Source organism: Perna viridis, chromosome 6 (genome assembly GCF_037379345.1).
Source record: "Perna viridis isolate PV_CMFRI_1.1 ecotype Kerala chromosome 6, ASM3737934v1, whole genome shotgun sequence".
Taxonomy (NCBI): domain Eukaryota; kingdom Metazoa; phylum Mollusca; class Bivalvia; order Mytilida; family Mytilidae; genus Perna; species Perna viridis.
The window spans coordinates 9948689-9971632 of NC_142450.1; the positions used below are offsets into that span (position 1 = coordinate 9948689).

Sequence of the window (22944 nt, forward strand, 5' to 3'; positions counted from 1 at the left end):
TTTGAAGCTGTTTATTAATTGTAATTTTATTTGATTTTAAGTTATCATTTATTGTGCATATCTTCTGTACTATTTTGACTATTGATTTTACTGATTTTCACAGGTTGCAATATTATGCTATCCAATTGTGTTAAAATACACAGAAAGTAATAAAACATTATAGAAGCATGAGGTTTAAGATGTAAAACCTGGTTTATCCCACCATCACCATTCCTATTTGGAATGCTTGTACCATGGTGGTTTCCAACTTTCTGGTTTTTACTCTGATATTGCCATCTGTTGCCAGACTTTCATTTGATTATTGGCTACAGCACCGTGCCAAAAGTGTCAGTCACATTTTCAATTTCCCCTATAGAATCTATAACAAAATTACTTTTTTTCAAAAAACAACAATGAAGCCATTTCCCAACCAATTTTGAAGAACTTAAAACAACTTATGAAAGACAAATGTCTAGATCATAGACCATTATTAGGGTTTAAAGTTTAGTAAGGAACTGAGTGAATGGCAAAATATCTACAAAGGAATTCCACAGTGTTCAGTTTAACATGTTAACATCAAAGACATCTTCCACTTCACGAAAAATAGCACTCTATACAATTATGCAGATGACAACACCATATCCTTTCCTATGCACATCACAACATAGACATAGTTATACAAAATCTAGAATCTGATAGTTTAGCACTTATTGATTGGTTTTCCAGGAATCAAATGAAGGCAAATCCAGAAAAGTTTCCGGTTTCGGCTTGGAGTTAAAAAAACCTGGATTAAAATAGAAGCTTTCATTTGGCTGGAAATACAATGAATTGTGAAAATGAAGTAAAACTACTTTGGGGGTAACCATTGATTTTGAACTGAAATTCAACAGTTACAACTCAAATATTTGCAAAATGTCATCAAAACAATTTAACAACTCAAAAGAATTGAATAACTTCTAAACATATTGGGTGAACTTACCATATACCATTCTTACATAATATCAAACTTTAACTTTTATCCACTCAGTTGGCACTTCTGCAGCAAAAGCAATACAAACAAAATTGAAAAAAAAATCCAAGAGCAGGCATTTAGATTTATTTATGAGGACTATTGAAGTAAACTAACACAACTACTAGAAACATCTAAAATGCCAACATTAGAAATCAGATGGATAAGATATATGGCAATTGCAGTATTCAACACTATACACAAAAGAAGTCCATCATACTCACATGACTTATTAAACATTAAAAACACCAACTATTCTTTTAGATGCAGGAATTTTTTTCAGCAGTTCTATCAGTAAGAACAACCACTTATGGCATAAAATCATTCAGGTATACTGTGGCCAAGATATGGAACAAGCTGCCAAACCACTTTAGAATCCTGACTTTTTTCAGTCTTTTTTTCCAAAACCAACATTTAGATGAAACACTTCTAAGTTGCTCATGTTTTTTTTTTCGTATCGAGATCGAAATTCGCACCATGTTTTAGGGAAATAAATTATTACCTCCCTTGTGTAGTCTGCATTTGTTTGGTTGTTTTGTTTGCAGAGAAGTGAAAATGAAAGCAGTCGTGTTTCTTGCCAAATTATTTTCAGTTTTTGTTGTCATCATCCATCAGCATACATTTTGTGTTCTTGGAATAGATCCAGATGTTTTTAGAAATATCGTAAGATTTTAATTTTATAGATTGTAGCGCTATATAGCCAATGTAGGTTTATAACAAACGTCATGTGGGCTTATAGCTATATAAGCGCTAAAATAAAATGCATGAGAAGATTTTTGCCTTTACAATATTGACAAATGTAAATTTAACCCAAAAAAGATTCATGATTTTCATGTTTTAGCATGAAATTTACTATAGGAGAGTTCTTCTTGATGTCATCACATACCTGTGATTTGTTTTTTGGTTGGCAAAAAAAATCCATTGAGTGTCATGGAGCATCAACTTTAAATCATCATAACTTTTTCATTTTTTAAGATAATTAAAAAAATCTTTTAAACTCCACCTAAAAATCCTTGCCCAAAATTTAAGACAGAACGATGAATCAGTTGAACTTGGGGACAACAATACTTGTATATGAGTATTGAATTTGTCAACAATACTTGTATATAGGAGTATTGTACCTACTGAATTGTTTGACATACCTGGAGTGATTATAAGTTGTTATATTTTTTAATTATTTTATTAACAACTTTATATATATGTGTAGATTCTACAATGTTTGTGTACTTTATTTTGTGGTTAGTTATAAAATATATACATGTGTTGTGTTACTTGTGTACGAACATTGTATGATTATTTTAGCCATTGGAGTCATCAATATTTTTATAATTTTGTATATCGATTTGAAAATCTCTAACAGATTGCTGATATTTTGCTCTAAAAATGAGCTTAATCATTACGGAGATTTTCATTGAGGAATAAAATTGGCAAGAATTGTTTCTGTCTTGAAAATGGTGAAATCTTCTGGCTGTCCATGCAGTAGAGATTAAGTAGCAGTCTTTATAATAATCGGACAGAAGGTCATTCATGCATAACAAAAACCCACCAAATTCGTTTTTACTTTTTATTTTGGAAACAGTAACAGACCACACACATTTAAATGATTTTTGTAACCAGTCTTAGTTTCACAGTTATTCAGTTTTTTGCAATCATATAAATTGTGTTTGAAATTGGCACTTTGCAAGAGTTTTTGTTCTTGAATTTGATGAATGTATGGTTTTCTCAAAAATGCAGATTTAAATGCAGAAAGGTCTATTGTTACATAAACAGAAGGCATATGTAGATAGAAAAAGCATTGTTTGTTTGGTGGGTTGTTCTACACCATGAATCATCAATACTATAAGCAGTGTCTGAATTTTATATGAACTAGTACTAAAAAGGTAAAGCCCAAGATGAATAAAGTTTAATACTTATATGTAGTCCAATTAATCACAACATTTGCTGAGGACTTTTTTCAATCTTATATTTATGCTTAGCCAACTTCGTCCCAATAATTATATGCTGTCTTTGAGGTTTATTTTTATTTTGCTTGGTCACCTCTCTGCAGCATAAATATCAGATTTAAAAAGAAAGTTTGTCAGCAAACATCATTTTAATCTAGACTATCACTAACTCTATGACAGTGTAATTATTTGGAATACCCCTACAGTAGATATGTAATTTGGAATCAATTTGCATACATTGTACTTTCAAAACTTTCTGTTTTTGTTTTTGCCTTTGTCTTCTTGGACTTTGAAAATTTGACAAAGTATGGTAAAGTGTAAATGTACATTGCACTGTGAACTTTTATTGTTTCATAACAAGATATTTCCTGCATTTGACAGATATAATATTATAACCTATATGAAAAGTTAAAATTAAGGAAGAATGAAGTTTTAGTGTCAATTGCCTTCTTCCCATTGATTATTGATACATTAACCACTTTTTACCAGTCAAAATAAGATATAATTCATTTTCCCCTATCAGCTTTGTTAAAGGGGTTTGCACTCATGGCCAGTCCTTTGATCTGTCTATCAATATGTTACATAATGTAACATTAATCCAGTTTATTTTGAAAATACTAAAAGATGTTCAAGGCAATCGTGACATGCATTTCAATGGGTTTAAGTTGTTTTCTTCAATGTTCTTTTGACTAAATTAAAGACCTGCCAAATTTCATAGAACATGTTGCTGGCCTTTCTTTATGAGCTTTTACAGATAATGATATTGTTTTTGGTATAATGCTAAAGTTCGGTTCTGGCTCAATGACTTTTGACAAAAATAAGTGCCTTGGACTTACATGTACATGTAGTGAATTTCATTAAAAAAATTTTGCCAAGGTTTGTTTGATATTTTGAATTCAAGTGTACATTCAAGGTTCATTCCTCTGTTCAAGTCTGCTGTTTGTTAGTGTTTTTTTGGGTTTTTGATCCTTCAGGATCAGAATGCCTTATGTCACCAGTTTATCAATGTAACTTCCCTACCATTTTGAACTCTACACAAAAATATAGTCCAAATATAATTCCTTTTATGTCCTTCACTACCTCTTTTATGACAGGTAAATATGTTTCTTGCAATTTATCTGCTCAATAATATTCTTTTAATTATTCTAATGAAATTAAGATCTAGTCTTCATATCAACTCAAGATTTTGGGGACTCCTTTTTGGCCTTGAAAGATATTTAATAATGATTTACATTTAGGGAATTTATTTCTTGCAGTTATGTGTCTGGAAGGATAAAATGTGTTTAATATTTTCATTTTAAAACACTTATAAGTCAAATTATCCATCCTATCATTGATATTCTACCATTTATAGACAGGAAGTGAAGAGCAGTGATTTTAACTAAGTGAAATTGGCAAGAAAATTCTAAGTGATAAAAGTGTCAAGATTTTGAAAATCTTGTGTTAAGGAAATTATTTTCTTAAACTGATATTGGTTTTATTTAAGTATATTTGTTATGTAGGATGAAATACTCTGTTAATATAGCTTTTGAATGTAAATGCACATTAATTTTTGAATAGATTTAAAATTGGGGAAAAAAGGTGAAATGGAACAAAATTTGAAAATGTGTGTGAAGTTGAATCAGGTGTATAGATTGACTTTCAGTTTATACATGTACATATTTAAAAGGACAGTTTTAATAGTATTTTAAATGCAATGTATAATTACAATTTTATTCAACATCATATATAATCTTTGAAATTTTTTTCATGCTACAATTTTCACAAGAATCAAAAACCGCCAGTGCTATCAGCACTTTGATTTATTGTGGTCCATTGACTTGAAAAATGTTTTTAAAATATAAGTGACACCTGTTATGTTACATTTTCTTCTAATGTACTTTGTCAGATCATTTTTCTATTAAGAAACTGTTAATTTGGAAACCAGGCAGTTCCTATGATATGGATGGTACGTGGTAAATTTTATCCTAAAGAATTTTTTGTTCCAGTGTAATGTTTATATCGTATGTATGTCCAATAATACAAAGATGGCTCAGAAATTTATTTTAAAGATCCCTTAGAAACAACCAAATTTTGCACAAAATGAAAGATTTATCTCCCTTCTCAATAAATCTCAATAATTTCTATGTATTTTAATTCTTTTTAATCATTTCAGTCAATCAAAAACTAACATTCTTCTTTGAGAAAGGGTGCATGTGCAACCAACTGCTTGGTATTTGCATGGACACCCTCTTAACAAATAAAATACTGTAGATGTACTAATTTTTGCAAAGCATTAATCTTCACTATTTTGAATTTTTGCATCGTGAAAAACAGTATCATCACATTGATTTTTAACAATATATAACGCTTACCATTTTTAGCCATCACTTGGCGTTCGTTGTTGTTGTCGTCGTTAACAATTATACAAAACTCTTCTCCTCTGAAACTACATGACAAATTAGAACCAAACTTGGTATAAATGTTCCTTGGGGTATCCTGCATAGAACTAATGTGGGGATTTTTGATTCGTTGAAAAACATGGCCATCGTTACTAAAAATAGAACATAGGGGTCAGACAGTAGTATTTCACATATATCTTCTAAACCGTTAGGTTTAGCTAAATTTTGATTGGATAAAAGTGTATAGCATGATGAGATCCATCTGTGGTCAAATTTTGGTTTTAATCTGTGAAGCCATGTTGGAGTTATTGCCCTTTTTCAACAATTTTTGCCATTTTTAATGTTATATCTTTCAAAAATCTTCTCTTTTGACACTACTTGACCAATGAAACCAAACTTGGTGTGAATGTTTCTTGGGGTATCCTGCATAGAACTGACGTGGGGATTTTTGATTTGTTGAAAAACATGGCCGCTGTTACTGAAAATAGAACATAGGGGTCAGACAGTAGTTTTTCACCTATATCTCTTAAACTGTTTAGCATGATGAGATCTATCGCTGTTAAAATTTTGGTTTTAAACTGTTGATTAATGTTGGAGTTATTGCCCTTTTTCAATGATTTTTGCTATTTTTAATGTTATTTCTATCAAAAATCTTCTCTGATCCGTCAAAAAACATGGCAGCTGTTACTAAAAATAGAACATAGGGATCAGACAGTTGTTTTTCGCATATATCTCCAAAACTGTTAGGTTTAGCCAATTCTTTCAATAGCTGAAATGATCCATTTTATTAGGACTACAAAAGTCTTCAGGGATAAAAGTTGTCAGATGACTCCTTCTTTTTCAGTTATCTTGAAATCTATGATAGATTAAAAGAAACTTTCAGTTGTTGAAAATATCTTATGATAAGTCCTACCAAAGACTTCTTGAGTCAAAATTGTTGGACAACTTCTAGTTAAATTTATTGCCTTTGAAAGGCAAAATTCAGCAGGTGAGCGAATTAATATGTTTACGGTACATAGTTTGTTCAAATTGAAATTCTGGTCTGATTGGTTGGCTTATTTCTTTCATTGTCCAAGCAATAGAAGACTGCATATTGCATTGTGCATTGTGTACTTTGATAAAATCGTCAAAAAAGACAAAGGGTTCACTGACAATGAATTTGTATAGTCTGTTTCAAAATAGGTGTCATGCATGTACATGTATGTATCTATATATATTTGAAGCAATAGTTGGTTGCTTCTTTTAATGTATAAAAATGTGGAAAAATGGAAAGAAGTGCATATCTGAATATAATATTTATTTTGTTTGAATTTTACAAAATACTACCAGACAGTCTATACTGAAGAAAATGTTTTTATTTCATCTTTTCACTTGTCTTCCAAATGTTCTGGTAGATGTGGCCACTTTATAAGTACAAATAATAAGCAAGAAACTAAATGGCTTCTATGACAATTGGAATTTTTTTTTATTTAAAAATTAAACTTATCAGACATTAATATGCAAACATACTATAAAATTATTTAATTTCAATATAAAATGATATAAAAGGTATGATGAAGTACAAAGTTTTAAAATTTACAATTGATATTTTCACAAAAAACTCCACTATATATAAACTGTGACTTTATTTCCCACGATTTTTTTTCTGTGACTTTATATACGTCACTTTTTTGTGTGACTTTCGTTCCTTAACTCAGGTGTTGATGATTTTGGTTTAATCTTGTGTTATACACGTCATACGCCCAACAGCCGAATTAAATTGAATACTGAGAAATAAATGTCGTCAGCAAGACGTTGTACCATACATTTTATTTTTTCTCTTAATACTTAAGATAGTGCAAATATAATGCATATTTGTTATTATCACATTTTCCTATTATTTATTTATTAATATTTGTATTTTTTCTTTCATTATTGTTTATAAAGCTCTTATTTACATATAATGCATTTTGTGTACTATTTGTACATGTATTTGTAACCTCTATCTAGGGAGATGCATATTCCTCTTAGTTTAAAAGTTGAACATAATATTTTTTATCAGATTTTACTGGTAAAAATTATACCTACATTTCAGAAACGTTAAAACTTTAATTTTTAAAACAACGCAACCCACTATGTTTATTTAAACCATTAATTAAAAGTGGGCAAACCGGGATGTTTGTTGTTTAAAGTCATTATAAATTATGTCTTAGAGTATGATAATTCTACAACATCCATTTTTCAGACTGAGCTTGTTACAAGTAAGGGATATCCATGTGAAGAATATGAGGTATCCACTGCAGATGGCTACATTCTAGGAGTACAGAGAATTCCTTATGGGGTTAAAGGTCATGGTATAGGTCAAAGACCTGTTGTCTTCCTTCAGCATGGGTTATTATGTGATTCAACTTTGTGGGTGACAAACATTGTACAGGACAGCCTTGGTAATATTAAGTGGTCATGTACCAATATAAACTTCATTCTTAATGAATGCTGCTGCATATTATAGTTTCTTAAAGGGCAGATAGTACATTGCATTTTCAACCAGTGAAAACACATTGGTAAAACTGATAATGGTTTATTTGAAACTAGAAAAAATGTGCAGTACTCATTAAATCTGTACCCCTGTTCTACCAAATATTACATATACACAGAAATCTTAAATTAAAATTAATTGTAGGGTAGATACAGAACCGAAAAAAAGAGATTTGTGGGTTAAATAAAATACTGATTTTTAACATCTATTCATTGCATCCTCTTTTGGTCTCTCTACCAAGGACGATGATTGTGATTTACCGTCTATGTCCCGGATACTTAAACTTCACAAGAATCCATACAAACAACGTTTCATAGCTGGATCTGCAAAATTTACCACCAAACCTCTTTCAAAACTTTTAACTTCTATACTCACAACTGTCAAAGAGGGTCTACAGTCCTACCACAACACTTGTTACTCCCGTAGTGGTATTAATTCAATGTGGATCCTGAAAAATTCGAAAGATCTTTTGGAGACAATCAGTTCAAGACTATTATCTGAATATAATAGCATTAATACCTATGATTTTTCAACACTGTATACTTCTATTCCCCATACTCAGTTAAAATACCACTCATTCACTAGATTCAATGAAATTCTTTACAAGATCCAATGACACTCTACCGATTCAATCATATTCATTCAACAGAATCAATGAAATTCTTTACTTGACTCAATGACATTCATCACGACTTAAAAACATTATACATCGTTGTTTTTCCCAAAAAGATGGTACACCTAGATACAAATATATAGTTCTTGGTAGAGATTCTTCATACTTTGTAAGAAATAATTCCAAATCATTTTCCAAATATACAGAGCAAGATGTTTACAAAATGCTGGAATTTTCAATCGACAACATATTTGTCCAGTGTGGTGGACATGTTTTTCAACAAACGGTCGGCATTCCAATGGGAACAAATTGTGCCCCTTTATTAGCTGACCTATTCCTTCACTCTTATGAGGCTGACTTTATAGCTGATCTGATCAGAAAGAAAGAATATTGTTTAGCTAGATCCTTCAATCTCAGTTTTCGTTATATAGATGACGTGTTATCTTTAAACAATCCTAATTTCGGGGATTTGATACATCGCATCTACCCAAAAGAACTTGAGATAAAGGATACTACAGACACTGTGAAGTCAGCCTCATATCTTGACCTACACTTAGAAATCGATGGTAAAGGAAAACTATTGACCAAACTTTACGACAAACGTGATGACTTTTCATTCAGAATTGTCAACTTTCCTTTCATCTGTGGCAACATCCCTTTGGCTCCTGCGTATGGAGTGTTCATATCACAACTCATACATTATGCCAGAGCTTGCCGAAACTACGCAGACTTTTTGTATCACACTAGAACTCTAACAAATAGGCTTCTGGAACAGTGTTATGTTGCTACAAGATTGAAGTCATCACTACAGAAGTTTTATGGTCGTCATCATGAACTCATGGATTGTTATGGTATATCCATCAACACCATGAAAACTGATTTATTTAACGGGTCATAGTTTTCCTTTCCTCGTTTGTCTACCCCGGACTTGACTTTTTATGAGCAACTCGGCGGGTGTTTCTAGAAAAGCGGAGGATGCTTACCCTACCGGTGCACCTGGTCCATGCTCCCAGTTTTTAGTGGAGTCCGAGTGGCTCATTTACTTTTGTTACTTTGTATGTATGATTTTAGTTACTTTATGTTCTTTGTTGTTTTCCATGTCTGGTCTTTGTCCCTGGATTACATTCTTTTGATTACCGCTATAACCTTGGTTCCCTTGATTACGCTTCCAGTGGGTACTGAGAAATCTCCCAATACCATACATGAAAAAAATTCTAAGTCACTCAGAAAAGAGGAAGTAGACGACTTAGAAAGCAGCAATGGGGAAACACAGTATAAGTCATCATGCATAAGCAGAGGTTTAATTAAGAACCGGCTACTGTCAAAATGTAGATAGTTCAAAAAGTGGAAATGGACGGTTCAAAATCACAATGGGCCCCATTCCCCCTTTGATATATTTTGAAGGTGTAGACAGTACTTTTTTTTCTATTAAACCTGTTCATTGAAAAGATAATGAAAGCCCTGTAAAAGCCAAATACCAAATCTCTAATCATTCCCTCAAGTCAAAGCCAAGAAATCTGTTCCAGAAATATTTGTTATGGGCAGAATGACGAATGAGTACCATCACTTTATACCCCTCACTTTTCAAGTTGGGTACAAAAAAGGTTGATAAACTTATAAAATGTCTTTTTTTATAAATGATAAAATGCTGAAATGATAAGTTCTATAATATATGTACATGTATTTTAACAATGTGTTTCTGTAACATGTTTACAAATACATTTACTTTCAGAGAACACCAAAAGGTCTTCAATAAGTGTAAACACACCTTTAAGTAGTCTTTGAAAGGTCCCGACAACAAATTTAATGAAATCCACAGTATCAGAATAATAACACTTCTCCAAGATAAAACTATAAAAATAATTACATAAAGAAACATTAATGACAAACATGTCATGACTCTGGACAGGGCCATGAAATTTGCAATGAAGTTAAATAGTTCTATAGAACCTTAAACATTCCACTTTAAGGAGGTAGACCTAAAGTAAGGGACATAACTCTTACAAATCATTGGAACATTTGTATACAGCATTTTACATCAATGTCATGTAAGCATCAAGGTAACTTAGACTGATATCATTCTGTTTCAAATGAAAACTTGATAGGGTTTCGTGAAATTGAATATGATACAAGCATTTCACTGATTTCAAGAGTTATGTCCCTTACCCTAGGTCTACCTTTCTTAATGTAAGGTAAAAAATGAACTGATACAACAAACAAACGCACAATAAAATTCACTCAATAATATATCCAGTTCTCTCCTTGGAATAATGTACCTCAACATACACCATAAAGATAAAATGATATATCCACTTATCAAACACTCATATTTACTGAAACATTTAAGAACATTTTACAATCTCATTATTTACTGTATTAAAAATTACATAATTAGAAAAAAAAACTGTGGAGAAACGTAAGCACAAACAGTTGGTATTAACATCTTTTATGATGAAGTCAATTTGTGATAGAATTCTTGTTTGTTGATATTCTCTATTCAAGGTTTCGTGTTGGCTGATGCGGGTTATGATGTGTGGTTAGGTAATTCCAGAGGAAATACCTATTCCTGTAAACATAAAACCCTGTCTCCTGATCAAGTACAGTTTTGGAACTGGAGGTATGGATAAGTCACAAATACCATCATTAGTCATACATACCATCATAAGTCACAAACATCTTCATATTTCACGAACTCCACCTCAAGTCACACACTTGCACATAACAGCTACTCATAGGTCACAAATACAACCATAAGTCCCAAACACCACCACTGGTCACACACCATAATAATTCACAAATACCACCATACAATGTTGGTCACACACACCACCATAAGTCACACATACCATCATAAGTCAGAAACACCGTAAGTCACACATGCCATCATTAGTCTGTAATACCACTAAAGGTGAAACACAACACCATAAGTCGAACATACCATCATAAGTCAGAAACACCGTAAGTCACACATGCCATCATTAGTCTGTAACACCACTAAAGGTGAAACACAACACCATAAGTCGAACATACCATCATAAGTCAGAAACACCATAAGTCACACATGCCATCATTAGTCTGTAATACTACTAAAGGTCAAACACAACACCATAAGTTGAACATACCATCATGTCACGAACACCACCACATTTGCTTTTTTTTTATTAAAATTAAATTACTTCATGATTAATTCTTTTCTGAGAAATAAATCATTATACATGTAGATTATTTTCAATATATGGCAGCATATTCTTAGATATGATGACAGTGTCAAATACTTGACAGAGAGTTGAAAATATTTTTGTTTATACACTACCTGATTTTTGAAATACTGGTACTTATGATTACAGTTTTGATGAGATGGCACAGTATGACCTGCCCTCAGTGATAGACTTTATACTACTACGAACAGGACAGGATCAGATTAATTACATTGGACATTCTCAGGGTACACTCATTGCATTTTCTGCTCTATCACAGAATCAGGCACTCAACAAAAAGGTGATTTTTTTCTGAAACCTTTATTAGACAGGAACAAAGGAAGTGTTTATATTAAAGCATTAATATGGTCATTTGTGGTTGTATTTATTTAAGTAAAACAATACTTCCATATCAAACTGGAAATATGGTATAAAAAGCCAAAAAAATGGAGAAACTTTTTTTTCTATAATTATGTAGATGTGCATAAAGGAATATAGTTATATTTTCAAAATGCCTGCAAAGGGAGATAAATCAAATGTAAGGGTCTTGCATATTAAACCTTGTAAATGCAACTTGTTAATACCAATAACCACTAAATGGACTTTGATAAAATTGTTAAACCTGTCAATAGGTTTTCATGAAGTTTATGAAAAATAAGGCATGAGATGTAGATGTGCATTAAAAGTTATTGTCTAATGCATGCATGGGGAGATGATCCAACATCATTAATTATTATAAAGTCCATTAGAAGTATGGCTTATTTTTTGTGATTTTGCACAATGTATTTTTAATTAATTTTGGGTTGATATATTAATTGGATAAAGTTAAAGTATTACTTTGGAGGAGTAAACAGTGATATAACAACAAGTAGAATGTTTAAGTGATTATTTTAGGTGAAACTATTTATAGCATTAGCACCTGTAGCTTATATAGGACATACAGAAACACCCTTGAAAATACTGAAAGATTGGCCAGAATGGGTAAGTCAAGCTTTAATACAGTACTGACAGACTGGCCAGAATGGGTAAGTCAAGCTTTAATACAGTACTGACGGACTGGCCAGAATGGGTAAGTCAAGCTTTAATACAGTACTGACGGATTGGCCAGAATGGGTAAGTCAAGCTTTAATACAGTACTGACGGATTGGCCAGAATGGGTAAGTCAAGCTTTAATACAGTACTGACAGACTGGCCAGAATGGGTAAGTCAAGCTTTAATACAGTACTGACAGACTGGCCAGAATGGGTAAGTCAAGCTTTAATACAGTACTGACAGACTGGCCAGAATGGGTAAGTCAAGCTTTAATACAGTACTGACGGATTGGCCAGAATGGGTAAGTCAAGCTTTAATACAGTACTGACAGATTGGCCAGAATGGGTAAGTCAAGCTTTAATACAATACTGACAGATTGGCCAGAATGGGTAAGTCAAGCTTTAATAAAATTTGGGTGCATAAAAGGAATTATACAGTGTTGAGTTTATAGAATGAAAAGATATCTACGTAATACATTGTAGATATGGTTAAACCTGTTATGCCCTGTATATACCAGGCATCTTGTATCTCTGGTTTTACTACTTTTTCTGGAGACCTTTATGTAAATTCTAGTGCATTTTAAAGACATGAAAAGCAAACTGTTGCCTAACTGAAGGAATTGTTTAATCAATTTAGATCAGTATCAATTACATAGGCTGATGTGATCTGGCAAAAAGACTTCGTGAAAAATTATTGAGAAAAGTCATTTCAATAACATTGGTAAACCATATTCATCTGACTGCACCAAATCCAATGTAGCTACACTACTGTCAACACAAATTTTAAATTCTCCACTCTCCACAGGGGCATCAACATTTCAAAAAACTATCTGTAATTAACTTCTCCTGTCATTATACTAAGATATATTTAATGATTTTAACAGTTTAATAACATTTCTGTAAAGGACAGGAAAAATATGGAAAACTATTGAAATGGAGCAGTTTCATCCCAGTTTTTTCTTGGTGGAGTCACAGTGGCGTCACAGGGGAGGACATGAGTAACTCCATTGTGAAGAGTGGAGAAATTTGAGTTTTGTTTGATGGTAGTGTATATGTTGCACTTGTACATGTGATCTAAGATTGAATTATGCCTTATCTGTTCTTATTTAAGTAAAGTTCTTTTCCAGATTTACTATGATATTTTTGGGAAGAGAGATTTCCTACCATCGAACTGGTTCTTTAAACTATTAGCTGTGACAGCCTGTGAAGACAAATTGACACTACCTTTCTGTACCAACACCTTGTTTATTATCAGTGGTTATGACAAAAGTAATCTAAATCAGGTAAAAAAACTTAATTGAATTAGGCAAATAAGATTCATTGAATTAGGTAAAGTGTCATAAAATTAGTGGAATGAGTTTCATAGAATCAGTTTCATTGAATTAGTTGAATGAGTGTCATTGAATCAGTCGAAGAAGATTTATTGAATCAGTTGAAGAAGATTTATTGAATCCAGTGAATGAGTAATCAAGGGAACCAAGGTTATAGCGGCAATCAAAAGAATGTAATCCAAAGACCAGACATGGAAAACAGACATACACAACAAAGAACAAAAAGTAACTAAAATCATACATACAAAGTAACAAAAGTAAATGAGCAACTCGGACTCCACTAAAAACTGGGAGCATGGACCAGGTGCACCGATAGGGTAAGCGTCCTCTGCTTTTCTAGAAACACCTGCCCAGTTGCTCATAAAAAGTCAAGTCCGGGTAAATAAACGAGGAAAGGAAAACTATGACCCGTTGAATACATCAGTTTTCATGGTGCTGACGGATACACCATAACGATCCACGAGTTCATGATGACGACCATAAAACTTCTTTAGTGATGACTTCAATCTTGTAGCAACATAATCCTGTTCCAGAAGCCTATTTGTTAGAGTTTTAGTGCGATACAAAAAGTCTGCGTAGTTTCGGCAAGCTCTGTCATAACATATGAGTTGTGATATGAACACTCCATACGCAGGAGCCGAGGGATGTTGGCACAGATGAAAGGAAAGTTAACAATTCTGAATGAAAAGTCATTACGTTTGTCGTAAAGTTTGGTCAATATTTTTCCTTTACCATCGATTTCTAAGTGTAGGTCAAGATATGAGGCTGACTTCACAGTGTCTGTAGAGCACAATTTGTTCCCATTAGAATGCCAACCGTTTGTTGAAAAATACGTCCACCACTCAAATATGTTGTCGATTAAAAATTCCAGCATTTTGTAAACATCTTCCTCTGTATATTTGGAAGATGATTTGGAATTATTTCTTACAAAGTATGAGGAATCTCTACCAAGAACTATATATTTGTATCTAGGTGTACCATCTTTTTTGGAAAAACAACGATGTATAATGTTTTTAAGTCGTGATGAATGTCATTGAGTCAAGTAAAGAATTTCATTGATTCTGTTGAATGAATATGATTGAATCGGTAGAGTGTCATTGGATCTTGTAAAGAATTTCATTGAATCTAGTGAATGAGTTGTATTGAATCAGGTGTATGAGTATCCTTTATTCAGGTGAATGAGTGTTATTGAATCAGATGAATAAGTTTCATTTAATTTCATTTAATCAGATGAAAGAGTGTTATGGAATCAAGTGTATGAGTGCTATTGAATCAATGTACAAGTGTTGTTGAATCAGGTGTATGTGTGTTACTGCATCAAGTAAAATAATTTCATGGAAACTGGTGAATAGTGTTCTTGAATCAGGTAAATGATTTTCTTTGAATTAGATGAATGAGTTTCATTGAATTAGATGAATGAATTTCATTAAACCATGTAAGATTGAATAACATTTAAAGCATTTTAGATTATAAACTTCTGTAATCTCTATGATCTTGATGAGTTTACCTTAGGAATGGAAAACTATTGACTATACCCTCGGTTTTACACCTTTGCTGACATCTTAAGTGTGGTTCTGCCTAAAAACCAGGCAGTGGGTGATTCATCATATCTGAAGATTATCAATGAAACTGTTTAAATACCTTTGTTAAGTCCTAAAAACAACTCTTCCTCTGTTTAGATTCTTGAATTTGCTACCTCACTTGAAATATTTTTTTACTTTTTATAGTGTAAGAATTATGGTTGGAAATTTTTCCATACTTTTTCTGTAGTAGAACATAACCAAATTCTAAGTGATAATATCTATGGTGGGCAACTTACATATGAGGCCTTTAGAAGGATTTCCAATAAAAATATTTTTTTAAGTAATACATGAAACTTTAATCATGGCATTGAATATTTTGAAATAATACCCGGATTATATTATTGCTACGGTTAAAGTTAAACCATTATTTTGCAGATATTTAATTTTGATAATATTTCAACAGCTACATTTACCTGTAGTGTTCTAAACTGGCTTTCTATTCCATCTAGAAGCCTGATTTTAGTGTCAGGTATAGAGTGAATAGATGAAAGAGAAATCTTTTTCTTCATGGTACTGGCTAATTTTCACAGATCTGTCAAGTGACCATATTTGGGGGTATCAATTTTTACAGTTCAGAAAATGATTAGTGTTACAAAATGTTAATAATAATTTCACGAGTACTGTTTTTTGCACTTTTCAGTCCATTGCAACAATAGCAAAAATTGGTATGCCACGAAAATTAATACATTTACAGTAATTAAAGGCAGAGGTTACTAGTTATAATTCTTTTAAAAATGCCATACTAAGAAATAGCCAATAATATTTTTTTGTATAAATCAGTAGAGGATGGTTCATTGTGAATTGGAACAGTCCATTAAAACAGTAAAAAATTGATACCACACAAAGTTTTATTAGTGTTTAGTTTTAAAGGCCTAAGATTCTGGATTATATTTTCAGTCCAGACTACCTGTTTATATTAGTCATAACCCAGCAGGAACATCAGTGAAGAATATGATACATTATCTTCAGGTAGGTGTTCACAATATTTACTGGGGCTACAGCTGCAAGCATCTATATTTGGCTATGTCACTTCAGAATTTGGGTAATTATTGACATATTTTTCTCTCATTTCCAAGCTCCATAGTTAGTTGAGTTGTCTTCCTTTTAAGAGAGACTTTATATACATTGTATTTTTAGCTGCAGTTGTATATAAGTCCCCATTTGCCAAAATGTATATTTTGTAAATAAATAGTTTAGTTTAATCTTATTTGCTATTCTAGATGTGGAGTGTTGTGATTCTGGTGTGAGGTTTCCATTGAATTGAACAATTCATAAATGTATATGCCAAAAGTTATGGGCTTTGGTGCAACTTTGGGAATTAATTGTGTTCAGGGTACATTGTGTTTGGTCATTTAATCACTAAAAAAACAAGGATCTTTGTTAAAAAACATACATTTGCCTACAATAGTGAAACAGTATTTAAAACTTCAGGTTTTTTGGGGGTTCATGTTTTGGGGGTTCATTTTATAAATGTAAATATGAGAATTGGGTTTAATATGGTATGGTAATGTTGTTATTCTTTACATTAAAATAGAGTAATAAACTACAGACTTATATATGCAGACTGAATCATGCAAATTTGTATATGGGAAATTCTATATACAATTATACTTTAACTGTAGTATTTATAGCGTGACCTAAATTTCAGTTCTTAGGATAGATTCTTAGGTTTCTTATTCATTCATGACAATTGATTTTCAGCTACAATTGAAACTTGGAAATATCTTAATGCTATAAAATTCAATGTACAAATATACTATGGTAATTGCCATCTGTGGCATGTACTAAGTCTCATATTGTAACCATATTATACCATAGCATTGCTTTTTGATATTTAAAAAATCCAAGGCAAAGCTTAATGCACTTTATAATATAAGCAAAAACATTTCAGATATAATCTAAAATTTCTAGAATTACCTATATGTTTAGAAAAGATTTGTTTATTTAACAGGCAATAAAGTCTGGGAGGTATGAGAAATATGACTATGGTGTAGAGGGAAACAGACTTCACTATGGACAGGTAAAATCAACATGTAGTGATTTAAAATTTTTTTCTATTAATTAAAAATGAATACTGTGTTTTGCGATTTGACTGGAACCACAGTAATAAATATGTCTCATTATTGACTCAATATTACTGATATCAGTCGTTTTTTTTCCTCATATCACAAATATGTAAATAATATATTAGTCGTAAATGAAAACATAAATACTGAGTAGCTGAATAAAGTATTTATATTTAAATAAACACGAAGACACGTCTTGGATGATATAACCAGTCACTGTATCTGTATTCAGATTTTTTACATTTCTATTTAAGAATATCCATTCTTACTACTCTGCCTGTCTATTTGAATATTTATACACTTATACAGTTAAACCTGTCTATAGTGACATTTCAAGGGCCAATGATGAAAAGGTCACTATAGACAGGGAGGTCTTAATACAGAGGTATTTGAGATTTTCAAAAAAATATATATATTCCATTGTGCAGTGTATTGAAAACATAGATTGTTTTCATTACATGTACAAAATGTACTTCTTTTTTTATATGCTGTTGTCTTTGTTACATTTTCCCATTTCCATTCTTTTTCTATTACATTTTATAATGTATTCATAAGTACTACAATGCATGAATGAGCAATTCTTGGGAGGGATGAAAAAGGTCATAATAGGCAGGAGGTTGTTTTAGGGGGGGGGGTCGCTAGTACAGGTTTCTCTGTATTTTATTTTCATGTCCTGTGCAACCACTCCCTAATACCAATGGTCCTTTGCTTGATGTAAGTTTTTTGCCATTTAGTTGTCAGTATTCAAATAAATAGTCATTAAATAACTTTCATTAATGTAAAGCTTCTAGACATCAGCAAATTATTAAGATTTTAAACTATCTTTTTATTTAGAATACGCCACCACAGTATGACTTAAGTAAGATAAAGGCACCAATACTTCTGTATTCTGGAGGAAATGATTGGTTGGCTGATCCCAAGGTATATACCAGTACATGTAGTATTAAGTAGTATCCAATCTTAAGGTGTACCATCATTGGATTTTGAGGGGGGGGCTTGGAAAAAATTTTAAATTGATATTTTGATTAAGACAGTTTCGTTAATAAATATTTCGATCTAAAAGATGAGAAAAAATATTTTGATTGTTTAAATTCACTCTGATCCAAACATTATCCTTTTACATATATGAAAATAAATCATTTAACTGGATGTATGTGAAAAATAAATATTTTGATGTAAAGAAATCTAGCAAGCCTTAGTAAAATGATTTGGTCGGATGCATGTGAAAAATGAATATTTTAAACATTGACATGGTGACATGATAAATATTATGATCGAAAGAAATTTTGCAAACCTTAATATCAGAAAATCGTACCCTTAGACAATGAAGGATTAACTTTAGTGCAGATAATAAATTTTCAATGGCAATATAGACTACTTTAAACTAATTATTACAACTTACTGGTAGATTAAATAAACAGAAATGGTATTGTTATGCGCTAGTCTACAGAGCAGCTTTTCTACATCTTTGTTACAGATGTGAAACACATAGCTAGTAAGAACACTGCAATACATGTACACATATTAATTTTGAATTTATCAATTTATGTGAACTTACCCTTTAATCACTTTGTAGGATATGGTTTGGACGAAAATCCTGAAAAAATAATTCACAGAGACTCCATTTTATTATTGTTTTACCATGGGTTGGTCATTTTGAACCAAACAGTTGTGGGGGAGGGGATGGGGGGGGGGTAACCTTTGTGTTGCACAAAATGCCGTTTATTGTGGAGCAAAATTCTACTATGGTGTCAATAAAATTGGGTAAAACTTATTTTTGACATCTTATGTCTATGATGTTGATAATGTTTTTCATCATTATACCACGGCTGTGGTCTAAAGACCTTTGAAACATGTCATATTATTAGGATATTTGATAAACCAAGGGTTACACAGGCAAATATTTTTTCATGTTAAGTTCATGTTAATGGAGCTTCACATGAAATTCATGTGAAATTCACATGATATTATTATGATTTTCATGTGAAATTAGCTAAACACGAATTTCATGTGAACATTTCTTGTGAATTTCACATGAAGACTCCATTCTCCCGAATTTTACTTGAACTCTGTCACTTAGTTTATTTGCTCAATTCAGGTGAAAATCATGTGAAATTCGTGTGAAAATCATGTGAAATAATTTTGCCTGTGTACATTATCATAAGTACATCATAATGATTTTGATTGGTTATTATAAATAGAATATTCCCACAAATGTTAAGTTAAAATCTCTGTTTGAAAGCAAAACCTTGAAATCTCTAATTTTCCAGTTAAGACATATTATTTCATAGTGTATCCTGGTGTATTATATCCATGACACTTTACCAGGGGCATAAAACTCATCTAAAAATGGTAATTTAGTTGATCTTTCCATTATATGGTTTGTTCCATTTGAAACACAGATTCATGTTCCATTATTGGTTTGTACCAAGTGGTTCCACCTACCAGAAGAACTGGGAAGTAAAATTAGAGAAATTTGGTTCGTACTCGTTAATGCCAGTTAAGTATTAAAAATGAATAAACTTTCAATACAGAAATTTGCAGGTTAATGTAAATGGTATATATGTGTCTATTTACAGGACGTGAAGACTTTGGAGTCCAAGCTCAGAACAAAGTTCAACACTACTATCATACAAAAGTGGAATCATTTGGATTTTGCCTGGGGTATAGATGCCAGAAAGATACTTTATAACAAAATAATACAAGACTTAAGGAATTCTTGAAGTTTATTGACAGATCAACACTTTACATTCCAGTATTATAGTTTACAAAATCAACTAATACAACTTAACAGTGAAATCTGACTAAAGTAAACCCTGAATAATCTGTCAACCTGTTTAAAGTAAACTCTGAATAATATGATAACCTCTCTAAAGTAAACCCTGAATAATTTGAAAACCTGTCTAAAGTGAACTCTGAATAGTCTGTCAACCTCTCTAAAGTTAACCCTGAATAATCTGTCAACCTGTCTTAAGTAAACCCTGAATAATCTGACAACCTGTCAAAAGTAAACTCTGAATAATCTGATAACCTGTATAAAATAAATCCTGAATAATCTGATAACCTCTGTAAAGTAAACCCTGAATAATTTGAAAACCTGTCTTAAGTAAACTCTAAATAATTGGACAACCTCGCTAAAGTAAACTCTGAATAATCTGACAACCTCTCTAAAGTAAACCCTGAATAATCTGACAATCTGTCAAAAGTAAACTCTGAATAATCTGATAACCTGTCTAAAGTAAACCCTAAATAATCTGATAACCTGTTTTAACAGATTCTTCAAGTAAACCCTGAATAATATGATAACCTCTGTAAAGTAAACCCTGAATAATCTGACAACCTGTCGAAAGTAAACTCTGAATAATCTGATGACCTGTCCAAAGTAAACCCTAAATAATCTGATAACCTGTTTTAACAGATTCTTCAAGTAAACCCTGAATAATCTGATAACCTCTGTAAAGTAAACCCTGAATAATCTGATAACCTGCTGTAACAGATTCCTCAAGTAAACCTTGAATAATCTGATAACCTCTCTAAAGTAAACTTTGAATAATCAGATAACCTCTGTAAAGTAAACCCTGAATAATCTGATAACCTGTTTTAACAGATTCTTCAAGTAAACCCTGAATAATCTGGTAACCTGTTTTAACAGATATTATTTCAAGTCTCTTTATATCATTTCAAATGTATTTTGATCCTAGGTAAACCAAACACATGTCTGAACCAAACTAATTTTAAAGACAAAAGTTGGGTTGGTTTAGATGGGTTTCACTGTAATCATCTAACTACTTGTAGTGGATACAGAATAATCTTGCCTTGTCAAATAAGATTGATTTTTCTAATTGTCTAGTCAGCTAATTATTTGTATTTTTTAAATGTTTTATATGTTCAGTTTAAATTTTTACCTTAAAAATTTCTCAAGAAATCAGTCATATATCATGTGCCTTGAACAGAGATTCTTTTTGATATCTTTGATGTCATTGAATGTATTAATCATGTTCATCTTTCAATTAAACTGTTGTAATGACTGTATGCTGTCAGTATTGAGAATAATTAAAAATATATTTTGGATTATGAAACATATTTGATGTTTATTGCATTTTATATATACTTATTTTTCTATCTTTTTACATACATGGATGTTTTGAAATAGGATTGTCGTTACACAGGCAAAATTATTTCACATGATTTTCACCTGAATTGAGCAAATAAACTAAGTGACAGAGTTCACATGAAATTCAGGCAAATGGAGCCTTCATGTGAAATTCACATGAAATGTTCACATGAAATTCGTGTTTAGCTAATTTCACATGAAAATCATGTTAATTTCATGTGAATTTCACATGAATTTCACATGAAAATATTTGCCTGTGGACATGTTAATAAGATTTTTAAGCTGTTGGTATTTGATCTGATTGTTAATGTTTTGTGATTTAATATGTACATATTTTTATGCATTTCCAATTGAACAATTTTTGAAGAACTTTTTGTGTTATTCCCATCTGTTCATCCACCTGCCTACACTGATGACTTCAGACTTGTTTATACTACTTGATGACAATCCATATTTTTCATAGTATTCTATGGAAATGATCTGTAAAATCCTGAAGTTTTTGAAAATTTAACAAAGGTACTAGGGAGATATTCACAATCTGTACAGCGTAATTTGCAGTCAGAATTCGTATAAGTAAACACCTCTGTGACTTAAGTACTTATTTGCATTTAAATGTATAGCGATTATCAAATGTTAAGCCATCTTTCATGTCTTTAATTATTTTTAAATTTTTGTCTCAGAGTAATCATACTCTAAAGTCACAAAAGGGGGAGCATATCAATGTGCAGCTTCTAATTGCATTTCTAATACAAATGTCTGTTTACTATAACATTTTAACCAAAATATCAAAAATAAAAGTATGTCAGCTTGCCAACCATGAATCACATTTTACATAATTCTTATCTGGAGTGCTAATTAACTGTACACAGGCAAAATTATTTCACATGATTTTCACCTGAAGTGAGCAAATAAACTAAGTGACAGAGTTCACGTGAAATTGGGGCGAATGGAGCCTTCACGTGAATTTCACACGAAATGTTCACATGAAATTCGTGTTAGCTAATTTCACATGAAAATCATGTTAATTGCATGTGAATTTTACATGAATTTCATGTGAAGCTCGATTAACAAGAATTTCACATGAAAAATATTTGCTTGTGTACTACTGTCCTGTGGGTTTGTAAAAATAAAGCATTTAGTGTTTGACACATCTCTCAGTCTTATTTGTTTTGTATTATAAAT

The 22944-nt window shown here is 31.7% G+C and overlaps 1 protein-coding gene across 1 annotated transcript; it reads left to right on the plus strand.

Annotated features, from left to right (window-relative positions):
• The first annotated feature begins 1499 nt into the window (after positions 1 to 1499).
• LOC148613581 (gastric triacylglycerol lipase-like) lies at positions 1500 to 22132 on the plus strand. The gene is made up of 10 exons (XM_088587000.1): positions 1500 to 1651; positions 7537 to 7735; positions 10943 to 11057; positions 11788 to 11938; positions 12532 to 12618; positions 13796 to 13951; positions 16480 to 16551; positions 17534 to 17602; positions 18483 to 18569; positions 20228 to 22132. Exons 1-10 carry the CDS (start codon positions 1544 to 1546, stop codon positions 20369 to 20371), a joined length of 1188 nt encoding a protein of 395 aa, XP_088443126.1. The 5' UTR covers positions 1500 to 1543; the 3' UTR covers positions 20372 to 22132.
• Positions 22133 to 22944: the final 812 nt, after the last annotated feature.